Raw genomic sequence first — 17,105 nt, forward strand, 5'->3', positions numbered from 1 at the left:
TTATTTTTGCCGCATCTTACAACGGGGGTGTAGCTCAGAGGTAGAGTGTTCGCTTTGCATGTGAAAAGTCCCGGGTTCGAACCCCGGCTCCTCCATGTTGTTTTTTACAAAAAAAAATATTGTTTTTTAGAGGTGCCATAATCAATAATTAATATTAAATGCAATAGTAACAGCTGCGCTTGATTGCTAGATTTTTAGGAGAGGTACGTAGTAATGAAGGAATAATACAAATTTACATGCAGTGTAAATCTTATCCATCACAATTCACAATAAATAATATCAGTGTCATTGAGAATTAAATAAATATAGTTGTATTATTCTTCCCAGATCTGGCAGGACATAAAATTAATGTGCTATGACCTAACTAATTTAAATTATTTCCCGTTCCGAGTGGTTTCTTTGGGTTTTTAATTCTCAAAAAATACTGGTTTATTGTTTATTATGAGAGGTTTTAGCGGTGAATTTCGCAAATGATTTTCTATATTTACACTAAAATGAACTTTCTAGTCAGTTTAAAAAAATTGGGTAAAACCCTTAATAACACTAACGGCTTTCAAATGAATGTGCTTCAAATTTCAGGCGAGCAGGGACTTCATAATTATAATAAAAAACAAATCATGATTGTTACAAGAATTATAAATTATACACAATTAACATTATGAGCAGATTAAATTATGACACAAGTCTTTATTTGCATTTTTCCACAAAATAGTTTTTGTTTCAAATAAAAAATAATATAAAGTACATGTTAATATTTTAACCGGTTGAAAAATAAAAATAAAATTTTTTGCTAAGCTTACATCAAGCAAAATCAGCGTAGAAGCTGTCAAAGTTGTCACTGTCATAGAAGAGACCAGACTGTTGTTTCATATTGACTGATTTTTCAAACTCTGAAACATGATGCTTGATGTGCTTGCCAGTTTTTAGAGTTGCCAGGGTCGGGCACCAGGCAGTCATGTGCTTGATCATTGTGAAGAGTTCTTCACAGACCAATTCTTTGCTCAGAGTTATACTGAATTTCTCAAGTTGCCTCAAAATATCACACGACCTCAGTTTCTCAACGACCTTTTTGTAGTCGGAACTCTTGTATCCAACGCCAGACAAATGCACCTTTTTCAGATTCGGAGCACTGAGGAGCCTAAATAAATCAAATATGATGGTGAAAGAAAATTTGAAATTATCATTTGAAAATAACTTACAACACCAAGAATCGTTCAGGGCATTTCTGAGGGTAACCAAAAGTGTTGGTGCTAATGCAGACATCTTCAAGGAACTGAAAGTTGCGCTGGTCTAAAGTGGCGTTAACAATGGCATGCTCGGAGCAGGAAAAGTAGAGGCTCTTCAAATTAGGGCACAAGTCTAGAATCTGGAGGATGCTCAAGTCGTAAACACCCTTCATGTTCAGGACCTCCAAGTTTCTGCCTGTACTTTGAAGAATGGGCAAAACTTGCGCGATAGCTACTCCTTTGAAGTACAGCTCTTTCAGATTCTGCAGTCCCAATTCGAGTACATTTTTAACTTGTTTTGTTTCAAGTGACTCGATTGTCATAGATGACAAGTTTGGCAGTCGTGTGTTTTTGCCCTTCTTGTTGATCTTGCTGTGGATGTACAGGTATTTGATGCCCAAGTCAGTAGCTCTTCTAAAGGAGGGCAGTCTGTGAGGGCCATGGTCATTTTTGTTCTTCAGCATGGCCCTCGGCTCGCAGCCCACATACTTCAAATGAGGTAGTTCTTTCATAAAACTGTCAAAAATTATAATTAGATACACTGCAATAATTAAAATAGAAAATTACAAACCTCATCATAACATCAACTTCTTCCAAGCTACATTCATGTGTGGCACCCTCAAAGATCACCGATTCAAGGTGAGGCAGCTTGGCCAAAGCCCGAATTCCATCTACCCCAAGATAGTATGAAGAGAACAGAAGGGTGCGAAGTTCAGGAAGGTGTTCGGCGATGCTGACCAAATCGTCATCATCAAGTGGGTTTCCTTCAAAATTAAAAGTCTGTATCTTCTTCAACTGCATCATGTACGGCAGAATGTGCTCAAATCTGCTATATAAATCATCTTCTTCCATGTAGAACTCCTCTCCGTCATAGTCTGTTCCAATGTAAGAGTAGGAGTCTACCAATTCAGTCAAATTTGGAGCAACCTTCACTAACTTGGCCAACACCTTTAAAATTTACATTGCAATAAAGACAATAAGGAAAATTATAAAACTAACCATATTTTCCCAGATGTTATCACTGTAGACATCCTTGCAGCTTTGACTACTTTCATCGCTGTCACAGTCTTCTACAGATGAGGTACCATTCTTTAACTCTTCTAGAGGGATTTTGGGGAGATTGTTGAAGCTGAACGTGACCATAGTCGAGTTCATTAGCAGGAGAGCAAGTTTCCTGCCTGCAATGTGACTTACTTCTTCGATCTCATCCCGTCTTCTATTGAAGAACTCCCTAAAAGTCAGCTCAATGGTCTTGTTGGCTGAAAAATTTATAATGAGGAATATTAGTTCAGAAAAATAATTTTAGGGTTAATATAACTTCGCTTACAGAATTTGAAATCAGTTTCAGGTCCGTACATATCATACAGAAGAGAAACGTTGTTGCTTACAACGGAGGCACTGCGTTGAACCAAAGTCGGGAAAGATGATTTGACAGATGACTTGATTCTGCTTGAGGCATGGGCTTTTGCCATCTCAAGTAACTCTTCGTCTAACATCTTCGGCTACCTGTAAAAAATTAAAAAATAATAATAATAAATCAATGGCAAGGTCGGCATCATTTTAATACACATTATGACTGTATAGCAGGATTTTTTAACTTATGTTTATGAATTTAATGATGATGAAGGAGAAAATTCAGCATAACTTCAAGGTGCGATTAATTTTCAGCAGGTTATCATTTGCACAAAATTTAAATTCGCAAAAAGGAAAAGAGAAAAAATAGAATGTTCTAGAATATTGGAGCGCAATCAGTTAATGTGTTTGCTACTTAGCCATTTGCAGCAATTGTATAAAATAATCGCGTAAATGTAGCAGAAGCAGAGGAGGCTGTTGAATGAAATGAACAAACGAAAAATTATAAGAGAAATCATTTTAAACCTTTTCTCTGGAGATAGCGAACGAATGTGCTATGACTTGCTATAGCAACAAAATCTGGATTCTGGAATGAAAAGCGCAAGTCGCAGCCGCAAAGCGGAGGCCGGTGCATAGAGTAAACAAGCCCTCGAAGACTCGAACGCTCGAACGTTCGTCGTCGTTGAATGTGAGCTGAAACCTGTTGGAACCGGCGAAACTTCGAAGTGGAATAAAATACATGAAATAAAAAACAAAACAAAAATTCCATAGAATCTCATTGGCCAGCGGGAGGGTGGGTGGTGAGAGCTGACGAAGAGAGTTGAAGAGAGGAGAAAGATTCTTGAACACATACTTATCGTAACTAAAACTTGTTTTTGCCACATTTTCTGGTCAATTCCTGACAGTACTCGTTCTTCCTCCCCAACTGAGCGCTCGAGATGCGTGTTGCGTGATCCAGTGTTCACACTGCACACCTCACCTGCCCTGCATAGCAAAAATACACACAGTCGGTCATACATAATGTTTTTGCAATTTGTATTGTGTTTGGCATAATATGTGTATCTAAAAACTGAAAAGTGCAATGTGTTTATTGATTTCCCTTGTATTGACGGTACATAATAATATTATGTGATCAAGAAGTGATATCTGCACTGAGAGATGAGGGACTTTTTTTAGAAGCGGAAAAAAGGTGGAAAACGAAAATCGACTGACTTCATCGTAAGTTTTTCTTAACTTTTGAAGCAAAACGAAGGAATTGAAGGAAATCGATATATTTGTATAATTATGTTCGAATAATTTAATGACCTTATACGTGTTGAGTACGTGCATAATGTAATTAATTTTTCTTGCAAATTTTAAGGTGGCGGTGCTTTGCATTGGACCCTTGGAGGGAAGGACGACGAGGGACGCTCGTTTTAAAGTAAGTGAAAAAAGTTAATAATCTAAGTCGGATGTTTTCCTCGATCGTGGATTATTTTGTTACTCGTACAATAAAAAACTCCATGCCGCGGTATGAAATCTCTTCTCTGCCTTATATGCCATCAGTCAGTCATGCCGTGTCAAAGCTTTATCATGCAAAGTCTCCAAACCATATAGCATGGAGTCGGTTCGGCATGGTATGGAGTATTATTATTTAAATAAAAAAACTTACTAAAAAATAATACTGGAATACAATGTCAGATTATTTATATTACGGCACGGATTAAAGCGCAATAGCTGCAACCTGCTTGTCAGCTATGTAGTGCCTGTAGCATAAGCTCAAGATTAAACTATTTTTCTTGCCGTTGACTCCATTAAATTAGTTATATTTTCTCTCAACAATTCAGAGAGGAAAAAAAATGGTATTACATTATTGACATGACTCATTAAAGGAAAAAAAAATAATAAAATTATGGAAATCAATCAAGTGGAAGGATTATAAATTTTCAAAATGTTCACTCTTCTCATATTAAAAGTGAAAAAAATTAGTATTCCTATGAAATTTTTTGTTGGCAGTAGCTTGTCTTTTAGTGCTTGTGCTTGTGGCTATATTTAAATAATAAATACATTTATACTGCCCTTTATTATTAACTAGAATATTTAGTGGAAAAACAATAATATTCCAATTCTATTTTGATGTAAATTCAAAGTATGAAAAAAAAAATATTCAAACCACCATGAAGTGGTTTTTCGAATATTTCCAACTTTTTTTCAAATGAAAATATTGCACTAAAATACAAAAAATATTGTAATGTGGAGTAAAATGAAATAAAATAGGACATCAATTACTGGCAATTGGTTTGATTGTATTAAAAAAAAACAATCAGATTGAATTTTTTTATTTCAATTCAGTTCTGACAGTTTTGTACTTTGAATGCTGAAGATGACATATTTATTGTTATTTATGCATTGTAAAGGCTGCCTATCAGCAATTTGACGCAATATAATTTGTTTGCACTTGATGGATACGCGTCGTTAATTAATGTGTGCTCACGTGAGGCGTTACACGTGCAGTGAAGCTCACGCAGACCTAACTCAGCATGTGACCCTTCTCTGGGTACTCGGGGTCTTCTGCCTTGATTGATTGCACGCGACTCTGAAAGCGAAACACTCGCAAAATCAATGTTAATATAATATCTGGTAATATAAATATTATGCAAATGAAAATTGAATAAATAGTTGGAAATTTCTTCAAGCCTTAACAATTATAAAAATTCTGACTGTTATTCAACTTAAAATGTAACGTTAATTTTTTTATGTTTTACAATAACGATTAAATTTATTATATATCAATTTCATTTTAGTTTTTAATTTACATGGATTAAAATTTTTGAAACTAAAATGGATTGATAAATACCAATATTGCCAGTATAGAAAACAATATAATTATTTGAGAAATAACTTTATTTAAATTGACATATATATTATAATTATTGAAATTTTGATCGATTAAAAATAATGATTAATATGTGCGTCGTTGATAATTTGGTTAGGTGCCAGGAGATTAAGCGTGGCAAGTTACGCGAGCAGCAATCTTTAATCTACGTCAATCCCAAGACCAATCTACGTCACGTCATAGCATATTAGTTGTTGCTACACATGCATCTACAAAGTTGCATAATTCCATTGCTCAAAACCGCAGAGAAGAGACTCGCACCGAAATTTTGGTTTCGTTTCCTTCTTAAGTTTAAAACTTGTATTAATCAGGGTTAGTCAGGATGGTCAAACCACTAACGTGGAAATCCCGTTTATGGGTATATTTAAATTAAATGAGGAAACGGAAATCAAGAATTCAACCAACATGTAAACTTGTTGTTGGAAAACTGCTTGAGAAAATTAATTATTTAGAAAAATTATTTTTTAGGTTATTTTACTGCAAGGTTGCAAAATTAAATTTAAATACAAAAAGGACAATTAAATAAAATTGCAAGATTTGGTAAAATTGTCATTGCTGCATATAAAACTGTTATAACAATAAAATTTCTTGATCAGCGTATTTTTAACATTGGTTGGATATATTAAGAAATGTACCGCAGCCTGGTTCTATTAGCTGCAGTAATTTTTATTTATTTTGGAACAACATCAAAACATACTTTCTTGTCTTTTTCAAATGAGTAACTGCCACAAATTACTTGCCTTTAGACTTGCTAGGCAGTGTGTAACAAACAAAATGCAATAGCGAGGATGTAAAAATATGTTCTTTACCAAGTATATCACCGCTCACGCACTCGCACAACTCTTTCATCTCCGTAAATCTGTTTCCAAGACAGCTGTGGGCAGCAATAATTGCCTCTTTGGTGCGTCTGCTGAATGAGATCTAGAATTTGCAAAGACCGTGTTCTGTTATTTTCAGCATTTCAGTCAGCATAATTATTTTGGAGCTTTTAAACACAATACTAATCATGAAAACATAAAAGATTTTAGGAAGAAAAAGTATTTTATTGCGAATTTTTAACACTTTGATTAAAATTAAATAAAAAGAAAAATTAAATTTAACTAAAGGTTTATGCTAGGGAACTTAAATCTTTAATCAAAAGGTTAGGCTCAAATAATATATCAATAATTTTTCCTTTATTACTTTTATTTGTAAGGTTTGAAAATCCCAAAATGTTTCACGAGGTTATATAATGATAATTTTGATATGATTTTATTTAAACTTTGGTAACGACTGAGGAAAAGAAAATATTAAAATAAAGTACTTTTTAATTTGGTGAATAAGAAATTATAATTAATCTGAATCAAAGAAAAATTTACGGTGATCAAAAACTAGCGAGCGACTATATAAAAATTAAAATCATTTTGAAATTTATTCAGTGAAATTAATACTGTTGAAAATTAACCCCGGATACTTCATTAATTTATTACGTTTTTTTTACTTTAAAAAAGTCAATAATATGCTTAAGTACATTATCACTCAACTTTAACCAATATCATATGTAAGAATGAACAAAAATGATTTAAAACTGCTTTAAAATAAATTTGCCACTGCTGATTTACGAGACGGCCGATTGCACTAACTACGAAATAAATCTCAAATTAATGTTGCTGAATGTTTCTTTTGATACATCACAGGGCAATATTTTTCTGGCCGTCGACGCGCCTCTTGAGCAAGAATGTGCGATTCCTCTGCCCGAAAATAAATCGCAATATTTTCGCCACGCTGTTGAGCAACCCGTTTTTCTCTAGTTTATTTCTGAGAGAGGTATCTTGAGAAGGAACACGTGTTGTCGCCACTTTGTTTGGCACACGTGCCACCCAGTGCCACCGGCGTTCGCGAAAGCCGACCACGTGTGCGCGATACACGATGGCTAGACTCTTTATTTGGTGCGCAAATTTAACTAAATATTTGCCTCGGTGAGGTGCACTTGGCAGCTGGAAAATTGTAATTAAAAGAAATTAATAATTTTTATTTTCTCGGAATTACTTATTAACAAATTTTGTCTTCATGAAAGAGTAAAATTAGAAATTTACCAAAATGCCAAAAGTAATGGCTTTTGATCAATTCAATAGCAAATTAAAGAAAATAAGAATGCAAAACGTTTATTTTCTAATTAAAATTAAAAATGGTTTCTAATCTATTTTCCCTAATTTCCCTTGCCTTCGCAGATTTTAACTCGTTTTTTACTTTTCTGAATTAATTATTGTTGTTTATTTATCCAAATTGTTACATCACATTTTTTACATACGAATTGTTGGAAACATTTATTTTAGAAAAAAAATTGATGGAAAAAACGGCACCACCACTAGCAAGAATTTTGTTAAAACTTCCGAGGTCAAAACCCCATTTTTACAGTTCCAAATAGAATTTTACAAATGTTAAATTTGCAAGGGTAGTACATAACTTATCTATTTATCCCAGTAAAAGTAATTGATTGTTCTTTTTTGAATTTTAAGTAGCATGAAAATGTGATACTTGATGCCAATGAAAGAGCAGCTCATCAAGAAGTGATGTTGCCAAAGCACACGCAGCTCAACCTAGAGAAAACAATGTTGCGACTCCTGAACAAACAAACACTAACCACTTGTGTTCAACTTTGCGATCGTTTATTCGCTGCGCAATTGCCCAAGCGTAGGAAGTAATGCGTTTTTCTTAACAAGTGATAATTGAATTGGACACGAAAAGAATGTGAAACGTGATGTTGCTTTGAATGACTCGGCTTTATACAAGGCAGACGAGAAAAGAAGGATGGATTTATGCTTCCCGCAGAGCACGCTGCGCTGCTAATAAACTTGCACGCGCGCCAGACCTGAATGTTCTCAGGTCGGAGGTGGAGGTCAGGACGGCTGAACTTGACAATGTTTTGAGGTGATGTAATTCTGCCAAGCTTGTTAGCCAATCACACACTATAATTGTTTTTAATATAAGGGAAATGAAAATTTAAAAGTCCTTCAGTAAAATCATAACAACCCCGGAAAGGAAAAACCCGCAAAATATTTGTTTTAAATTATTATTATACAAATCAAATTTTTTTTTTCAAATGATGTTTTGATCCTTACTGAAAATAATAATTGACGGTTGGGAGTGGCTTCATTATAAATAAACCTTTTTGCATAAGTTTTTTAGAAAATAAAAATTTTCTTGCTTATTAAAAAAGAAAAAAAAATTAACGACGCATCACTTATTAAATAATTTGCAGATATTAATTAATACAGTACTTTTTTGATGTAATTTCTCTCTCTTGTAATCATTGTAATTTATAATATTGAATGTATGGATGATGTATTTGGGCAGAGAATGCCCGGTGGTACATTAATAAACACAATTGTAACTAAAGACCAGGGACTAGATGACGAGAATTAAAATTTTATACCTTTGATTATTGAAAAAATATTTAAAATTTAAAAATGAACGCTTAAATTCTTACGGCAATATGAACTGTACACTGTGACAAAATCATGAATTAGGCTATTTTCTCAAACTCTTGAAATTTTTAATTTTTTTATTCATGATTCTGTTTTCTCTATTGATTAAAAATGAATAAACAAATCCATGGCACAGAAACTTTAAATTAACTGTTTCATTTCATTTATTCATGTTTTAAGATTGTCAACAACAGGAAGCGTTCAATTTGGAATTAATGAATTTTTATTGAAATGCAAATTATTGGGATTGATTAAATCAATTTAATGTTCATTTAAAAATTCCTTTTTTATATAAATGCAATGATCTATTTTTACAGTTAGATGATCAGGCTTTGAATAAATGTCTAATATTAGAAAGACTAATATATAGAATTTCTATTAATCAAAATAACAAATAAACTATTATAGTAAAAATTAATAAAAAATTGTTTTAAATTGATCAAAATAAGATATAATTATTTTGAACGCTATTACTGATGCGTAATATTAGTAAATTAAAACAGTTTACCGATCAACAAGGAAACTTTAAACTAATTATCATTCGAGTTTGGTTGTTTAACTTGACTGTGCTAAATTTGCACAATCCCCGGCTCTAAATAGTCATGAAGAGCTCTCGCGCAAAAAATCATGCTAATTAGCGCTCTTAAAAGCAAAGGCCGTTTTATTTTCTAGAGCTCAACTCATCGCGTCCGAGAATAAATAAATCGAGCGGGTCGTTGTGTGATTTGGCCTGAGAGTCAAAGCGTCTGAAACAAAGGCAAAAAACGCTAGAGCGGCGGCGACCACCGCACTCGTCGCACTCTCGCCGGGCAATTTTAATTTATTCTCGGTGAGTCACTCGCACCAAAAGTGAGACAGGAATGTCTGGATGATTCAACCGTGCCTCTTCAGCAGCGCAGGGCCACAATAATAGGGAAATTGTATTACATGCAGAAGAATAAGTCAGGGGGAAAACGAGCTGGTTACGAAACCAAAGGCGAATAATTGACAATGCACCTGACAGTGAATCGCGGTCGCGGGCATTGTTTATTGTCTGGAAATGTGGTGATTTCAAGGGAGACGTTTTTATTGGAAATCAAAATTGTGCAACAATAGACTCACAAAAATTTATTCTACTTCTACTATTGATAATTTCAAAATACTCAATTATTTCCAGCAATTAATAGCTTGCATAAAATAACAATATCAGTATTTGGGGAGCAAACTTTTTATTTACCATTTTGCAAATGTTTTTAACTGTAAAAAAAAAGCAAAATAAGGGCAGATGAAACAGTAAAAATAAGTTATTAAAAACTTATTTAAAAAGAAAAAAAATTAAATTATATATTTTCTCATAGAAGTAATGCATTTTTAACAAGGTTTTCTAATGAGAAATTTCAGAATAATAATTTTTGAATTTGTGTTATTTTTGAAAATAGTTTTATATATGTGATGTGTATATTTTTAGTTACAAGTTGAATTAAATGAGCTGAAAACCTGAGCCGAGAACGCATTGTTCCTGTTACACAAGGTGCTGCTCTGCCAGCTTCAGCTGCAAAAAGTTGAGACTACGTGCAGTTTGCATTACGTAAGCTGAAAGGCAGAAACAAGGCACATCCCTGGCAATTCATGCAGACCTTGAGCAATTCAACTTTTCAAAATACTCACATTCCACTTGGTGTGCGCGATTTCATGGTCGCTGGCAGAGGAAAAGCAGAGCCTTGCACTTGACCAAAGCATTGTTTCCTCCATGACTTGAGATAAAATATAGCAAAGCCCTGTAAAATATCTACCGATTATTCAACAGGCGGAAAAAATTTACTCTCGGCGGCCTGACCCGATAAGTAAAATTAAAGTAAAATCCCTAATTTATTTCTTGTGCTCAATTTGAAGATCAGGACAGGAATTGTGGTCCTATTTGAATGATACTTTGTTTTAATAGAAATAATAAATACATCTTTGCTGAGGAAGCTGATGCGTGCAGAGCATCGAGTCCATTCCAGTTGCCTGTGGTCAGTCACGTAGGCCCAGGGTTATACTCCAACTTTGATGATTGATGTATCTTCGTAATTTAGATACGTCAATAACAAAAATATTGCTACCAAATATTTGACTTTGATAGCATGGCAAGAGTCAAACAATAATTACTCTAGATTAAATTATAGGCATTAGTGCGTTGGAGATTTGTATCATCTGCCTCTGCAAATGTGATCTACTGGGTCAAATGGGATTCTGGGCGGAAAGTATGATATGGTAACACAATTGAATTATATAAATTTTGAAGGACGAATAAGGACGTTTTATAATTCATTTTTTTTTTTTGCAGTATTCGAAGGTCAAGCGAGATGTGAAATAATGAGAATTATATAAAGGGCGTCGTCAATCCAGTCCTCTGTGAAGTGCGAGTGTACCAAGGGACACGCGAGTTCCTTGCATCACGCAGGGGTCAAGTACAATCCGCGCGTACCCGTTTAAAGTTTAAACAACGCACTCATGCGCACCCAAGTAAGGTTTTATTTCATTGCACTGATAAAACCATTTCACCTGCTACAGTCAATCGGTCCGTTGCTAATTTAGATTCGTCTTATCTAATGAATTTCTTAGTGTGAATGAGCAGGCTTGTTGTTGCAGTGGGATGGCGAAAATTTAAAAAGTCGCTTGGTCCTTTTCAAATAAAATCAGAGCATTTATTTTTTATTGAAAAAAATCATTATCATAATTTAAAACGGGATGAAAACCGTGAAAATTTGTATATAAATTCTGAGTAAGCCAATCTATTGAATATAATATGGTATAATCATAAATAAATAATGATGATAGATATTATCAAGATGACACATATTTGTAGTGTATGTACATTTATAGTAGACGTGTTACCCAATAACAAGACGAGGATAAATGAAAATAATAAATTATTGATTTGCTTTTCTTTAAATTTTTACATAATGTTGCTTTTAAGTCGTTAGAGAAAGGTAAAGTGTGTTGAAATTTAAAACAACGATGATGGTATAAATTAAATAAATATGATGCATTTAATCACATTCAAGATTAATAATTAATTATTGAGAGAAACCACAAGTCAATCTGGCTGGTGTTCGCTGAAAAATTATGAAACACTAAACTCATACTTTTGAAGGTCAAAGAATATTTTATTTAAATAATATTAAAATGATCCTCTCTTTAATAAGGACGAAATATTAAAAAATTAAAATCGGGGGAAAACGTGTTTGAATTAACCATAATATTAAGTTGGAGTAAAATTTTTTGAAAAAAATTAATAATATTCTAGGATTCCCATTCTCCAAAATGTGTTCATCTAGGATTTATGTTTTGCTATGCTGGACGTAGCAGCAGGATGAGATAAAAAAACGTTGCTGACGTGCTTTTAATCATGTAACTTTTGCACACGTTTACATCATCAGATATGAACGCACACAACAGGGAAAACTGCACGATAGTGATTTATTTTTAATAAAATATCAAACTATATGAAAATAACAATGACTCTTACATATTAATTCTGTCCTGTGATGAGGATTGACCACATTCTATTAAAATATTTGATAATTTTGCTACAAAATTCCCCAATATACTCCATAATATATTTTATTCAGATTGAAATTGTTTACAGTATCGCCATTTGGTGCTGAACCAAAACCGCAACTTCCGTGATTGAACTTCAAATAATCTAAAATAGGCAGAGTTTGTGATGCAGATAGCGACTTTTATGCGTCCTCGTGTATTTAAAGAAATTACCTCACCACGTTTTTACCCCTCTTGGCTTGTTAATTTTGTGAATACTTATTTATATACACTGCCGCGCGTGTGTTTGCACTCTGTTTAGACCCAGGCAGGTGCAAATCTACTTGTTGGTGTAATTGCACCCGCTCGTTGCACTCTGCCAAGCAAACTTCTAATCTTCGTCTCGTCAGCGCAACGCGAGTCAGTTATGCAACAATTTGCTCACTAAAGTGCAATGAAATAAATTAACACGTCTCCAATGACAATTTGTTTGAAAAAAGTGTTGAAATATTTTTTAATTTACACTTACAATAAATAAGATAATGAGTGAGTGAAATAAGAAAACAAATTATTCAAAATATATGTTATCTTTTCAATAATTTGAATATTTAAAAAAATCAATTAACAAAGCTTTGTGCAGTTTGTTTTGTCCATAATAGCAAGGCAACGGATTTTGTGAAATTCCCCTATTTTCAAAGTAATTAGCCCGTTCGCGATCCTTGGACAGTTCGCTCGCCATACGGAAACCGTTGACCGAAATGCGAAATTTTGCTTTGGCGCGTTTCTCAAGTCAAAGTTTTGCCAAGATTCTATTTCAAGGATAAAAATTTCGAAAGCCTCTTGCGGCTTGCGTCGGCGGAATCGATATGAATGCGAATCCGCAGATTACAATATTCATGGGGTATTCACGCCGCAACACACATTTCCTATTCAAAAGAAACGTCCACGTGGAGTGAAGGAGATCGAAGACGTCTCATTCATGTGCGGCACGAGAAACAAAAGCAGGTTACGTAAAAGTGTGTTATATAAAATAATGCAGACATGTGTGGACCACTTTGCTGCATGCACAGCACGAAGAATAGCTTATTTCTTGTAAAATTATTTGCTCGTGCACAAGTTGTTATTTAAAATCAATTCATATTATAAAACGATTTGAATTTAAGAGAGAGAAAATTTAGCAACGGTGGTAAAAAAAATGTGTAAATAAATTTAAACATTTTGCTTACAGTCAATTGGCAGCTTTAAACAATTTATTTATTTTCAATTAATTTTTATTTGTATTTTTAACATTTACAAGAACTTTCAATGTAAAAAATTGTTTGCTCTTCATTTCATTAATTTGTGTTATGACAATTATTTAGTTAAATAAAGGAATTCTAAAAACAGTACACGTTAGAATAAGTTTTTAAATTTTGATTTTTGCCATAATAAACTTTGGCTGCATGAGAACTGTCCGTGAAGGAATATTTTTTATAGTAATTACAATTAATTTTAGAATAAATTAAGTCTTGATTGATATTATAAATAACAGGAATTTTTTACCTGTCAATTTTTTTGAGACAAGCAAAATAGTTAACTAAAGATTAAGGAAATCAATTAAAATTAATCATCTTGTATTGACATAAAAAAATCCACAATTAACAAAATTATTTGAAATTATTAAGCTATGATCTATTAATCAGATGACAACTTTTACAAAATTTCTTGAACTTTCCAAAAATGCAGATTTCAATCTTTCATGAAATCCACCTCGAGTGTTACCATTCAATTCAATAGAATTGTAAATTATTTTGGTTAATTTGAAAACGCGTCATCATTGCACGGAATAGTGACTAGCAAAATATAATTAAAGGAGATTATGACAAGCAGTACAGAAGCAGTATAGTGATTGGAATATTGGACTGTAAATTCCATTGACTCAATCTCAAAATAAAAATCCCAAATGTTTAAGAATGATAACATTTTATATCGGTTTAGCGTTGCAATAATTATTCAAGTGTCATTATTTTCTTTATCATTATCTAATTAATTTTTTAGTTACAGGAATATCCTCAAAGGCCTAAGTAAATTGCTTGTCTTCTTTTAAAAAGGGTCCATTGTGAGCTACAAGCTCATTTTTCTGGCCCCGTTTCCCAGCAGAATTGCATATCCGTCGGCGATCTCTTATTCACGCAGCTCTCAAGAAGAGAGATGAGTTGCACAAAGGATGGGCTGGGTGCGAGCCAACAGGTCCAAGGATCACCGCTTGCGAAACACGCAGCGCGCCCCCCGTAACACCGCGGCCGCGGCGGAGCATTGCACTTCTTGTCCGTACGTACTTGTTTGCAATTAGCTTTGAAGTGCAAATAATACTCACAACAAACCGACTCGCACATAAACGCATCAGCGTCTCTTCTTAACTGCGCTTCCGAGAATCACTGTTCAAAAGAGGGCGAAAAACCCATCCCCATTCGAAATGTCACCGCGCGGCTAAAATCGTGCGGCTGCTATTTTTGAAATTTTGCAATCCATTAGCGCGGCCGAATATAAACCAACATCAAGTTCAACCACTCGCTCGTGCAACAAGGTCAAGTTTCTTTCCAAGCGTCACAATATAAATAATCCCGCAATAAATTTGCAGCTCGATCGAGAAGATGCTTTTGGTGAATCATTGGTGTGTTTATCGGCGTGTTGATTACTGCACAAAAAATTTATAATGTGGGCGCAGCTGCTTATTCTAATGCGACACAGTTTATTTCGCGTTGATATAATTCAAGTGCGCAAAAGACTGAGACTCTCGGGCGTCAACGAAAGAGTGATAATATTAATCGCTAATTTACGATTGCATCATTTTTTCTGGAAAAAAATAGTTTTTCTTATCAATAAACTCTATTATAGGATTAACTATTAACTCACTTGTCATTGCGTGGCCTTAATTAACCCTCACTCTGTTGCAAATAAAGTTTAATGGACTTGCTTTGGTCTCATAAAGCAGTGATAAGAAAGCACTGTAAATTAATTTCAAATCCATGACCTGAATTTTTAGCAGAAATATTATTTATTATTAGTAATCAAATATGTTCATTTTCTCAAGAAGAAAAAACCGTGTTTAAAATTTTAAAACGCAAAAAGAATCGGAAAGCCTGATTAATCAGGCGTGCGTGTGATTAGTTGAAATTCCCAGCAGGCCTGATCCTGTGAGTGGGCGCTGGATGCTGAAAAGGGATAAATAAAACGTCTGACAAAACACGCAGCTTCTCTCTGTCCTCAAGGTTCACAGCCCCGAAATAGAAAGGGAGAGATGCACAAGTGTAAAAAGATGGTGCGGGCATTTCCAGTTGCCTCATCGATTTTTTTGAAGTGGCTCACCATGAAACTTTGATCTGCATACCATGCGGCAGACTAATTAGGTAGCTCTACGGATTCCAAATTTCGAACTTCCTGCTTGTTGACCTAAAGTTGACCTTGTTGAATGCACACACGATCAAGATTTCATAATTTTGATAATTATTGAGAAAATTTTGAGACGAGAAATTCTTTCAAAACTACATTATTAAAGCGTATGTGTTTTAGTTGTTTGATAAGTTCTTAAGTAATTGATTTTAAAAATTTCGTGACAAATTTTTTATCTGGAGTCAAAATTTTAAATTAAATTGAAGATAAATTCATTTAATCTGCGTAAAAATTAAATTAAATTATTTAAATTTTTGATTTTATTCTCTCTCTTGTAACCAATAAAATTTATAATAATGAATTTATAGATGGTGAATTTGGACAGAAAATATCCAGTGATAAATGAATCAGCATCATTTGAAATGCAAATAGTATACTTTCTGCATTTAAAACAAATTATTTGTACCACCGTCTCAAGATTGATTCTACAAGATAGTTTTTGCAATTTGATGATTTTTTTCTTTCAACACAATGCTCGAAGACAAGATAACAGCACAATTTTTCTGACGCAACTGAAATCTGAAAAGAATTAATCAGGACTTATAGCACTTTCTTACTTACGTCTGATCTTTACGTCAATTGATTCCGGTCAATAACTCTAACGCAATTTTCTCGGAACATATAAGAACTTGCAAAACGTTCTGATTGTCCTCTAGATAAAAATGAATCGTTCCGAGTAATTAGAAGACGCGTACCTGTTTCCAATTTTATTTGATAAGAGTTTTATTTTGCAAAACAATCAAATGTACCAAACGTACCAGAAAACGTGACTGTCAACATTTCAGTCAGCCACAGCAAGATAAGCTCGGGGTCGTCGGAAAAAATCTAATTGTTGTTTTTGCGCTCGCGTGGCGTTGGGGACGTGATTACGAGAATGTTACGCTGCCGATGAGATGGACGCAATCATTATATTCACGTACACACACATCAAAATAATAATTGAGAGATAAAGATGCAGCTCAGATAAGGCCGGGGTTACGCAACTGGTGCTCCACATTCGCGAGCCGCTGGAGGTTAATGGGGAGGCTGCCTCGTCGTCGTCGTCGATAAGAACAAGAGCGTGTGGCGAATGACATAATCGTTCTGGTATTGCCCCTTCATGTTGTGAAACGTGACAAAATAATGTGATTTGATAAGTCGAAAAGTCCAAGCTCAATTTTTAAACCAAAAATGATTTCCTAATATGATATAAACGTTATTTATAAATTAAAGCAGATTTGTAATTACAAAATAAAAAATAATTGATTATCA

The 17,105-nt window shown here is 33.9% G+C and overlaps 2 protein-coding genes, 1 long non-coding RNA gene and 1 other non-coding gene across 4 annotated transcripts in view; 2 read left to right on the plus strand and 2 right to left on the minus strand.

Annotated features, from left to right (window-relative positions):
* Positions 1 to 23: 23 nt before the first annotated feature.
* Positions 24 to 95, plus strand: Trnaa-ugc (transfer RNA alanine (anticodon UGC)). Its single transcript has one exon. It is a non-coding gene; the product is annotated as a tRNA-Ala (tRNA).
* Positions 96 to 656: 561 nt separating this feature from the next.
* LOC132193173 (uncharacterized) lies at positions 657 to 3,309 on the minus strand. Its single transcript, XM_059613635.1, has 6 exons — positions 3,105 to 3,309; positions 2,554 to 2,732; positions 2,226 to 2,485; positions 1,798 to 2,174; positions 1,200 to 1,742; positions 657 to 1,138 (listed from the first exon to the last, which is right to left on the minus strand). Exons 2-6 carry the CDS (start codon positions 2,720 to 2,722, stop codon positions 802 to 804), a joined length of 1,686 nt encoding a protein of 561 aa, XP_059469618.1. The 5' UTR covers positions 2,723 to 2,732; positions 3,105 to 3,309; the 3' UTR covers positions 657 to 801.
* Positions 3,310 to 3,611: 302 nt separating this feature from the next.
* Positions 3,612 to 17,105, plus strand: part of LOC132193177 (xyloside xylosyltransferase 1-like) — an 89,384-nt gene continuing 75,890 nt past the window's right edge. The window contains exons 1-2 of the mRNA XM_059613641.1: positions 3,612 to 3,797; positions 3,940 to 3,999. The gene's annotated coding sequence lies outside the window, so the exon portion shown is untranslated. The remainder of the gene's footprint in view (positions 3,798 to 3,939; positions 4,000 to 17,105) is intronic.
* Positions 16,109 to 16,839, minus strand: LOC132192991 (uncharacterized). The gene is made up of 3 exons (XR_009441390.1): positions 16,613 to 16,839; positions 16,429 to 16,549; positions 16,109 to 16,373 (listed from the first exon to the last, which is right to left on the minus strand). It is a non-coding gene; the product is annotated as an uncharacterized LOC132192991 (long non-coding RNA).

The sequence above is a fragment of the Neocloeon triangulifer genome, unplaced genomic scaffold (genome assembly GCF_031216515.1).
Source record: "Neocloeon triangulifer isolate White Clay Creek 2 clone unplaced genomic scaffold, ASM3121651v1 ptg000003l, whole genome shotgun sequence".
NCBI classification, from domain to species: domain Eukaryota; kingdom Metazoa; phylum Arthropoda; class Insecta; order Ephemeroptera; family Baetidae; genus Neocloeon; species Neocloeon triangulifer.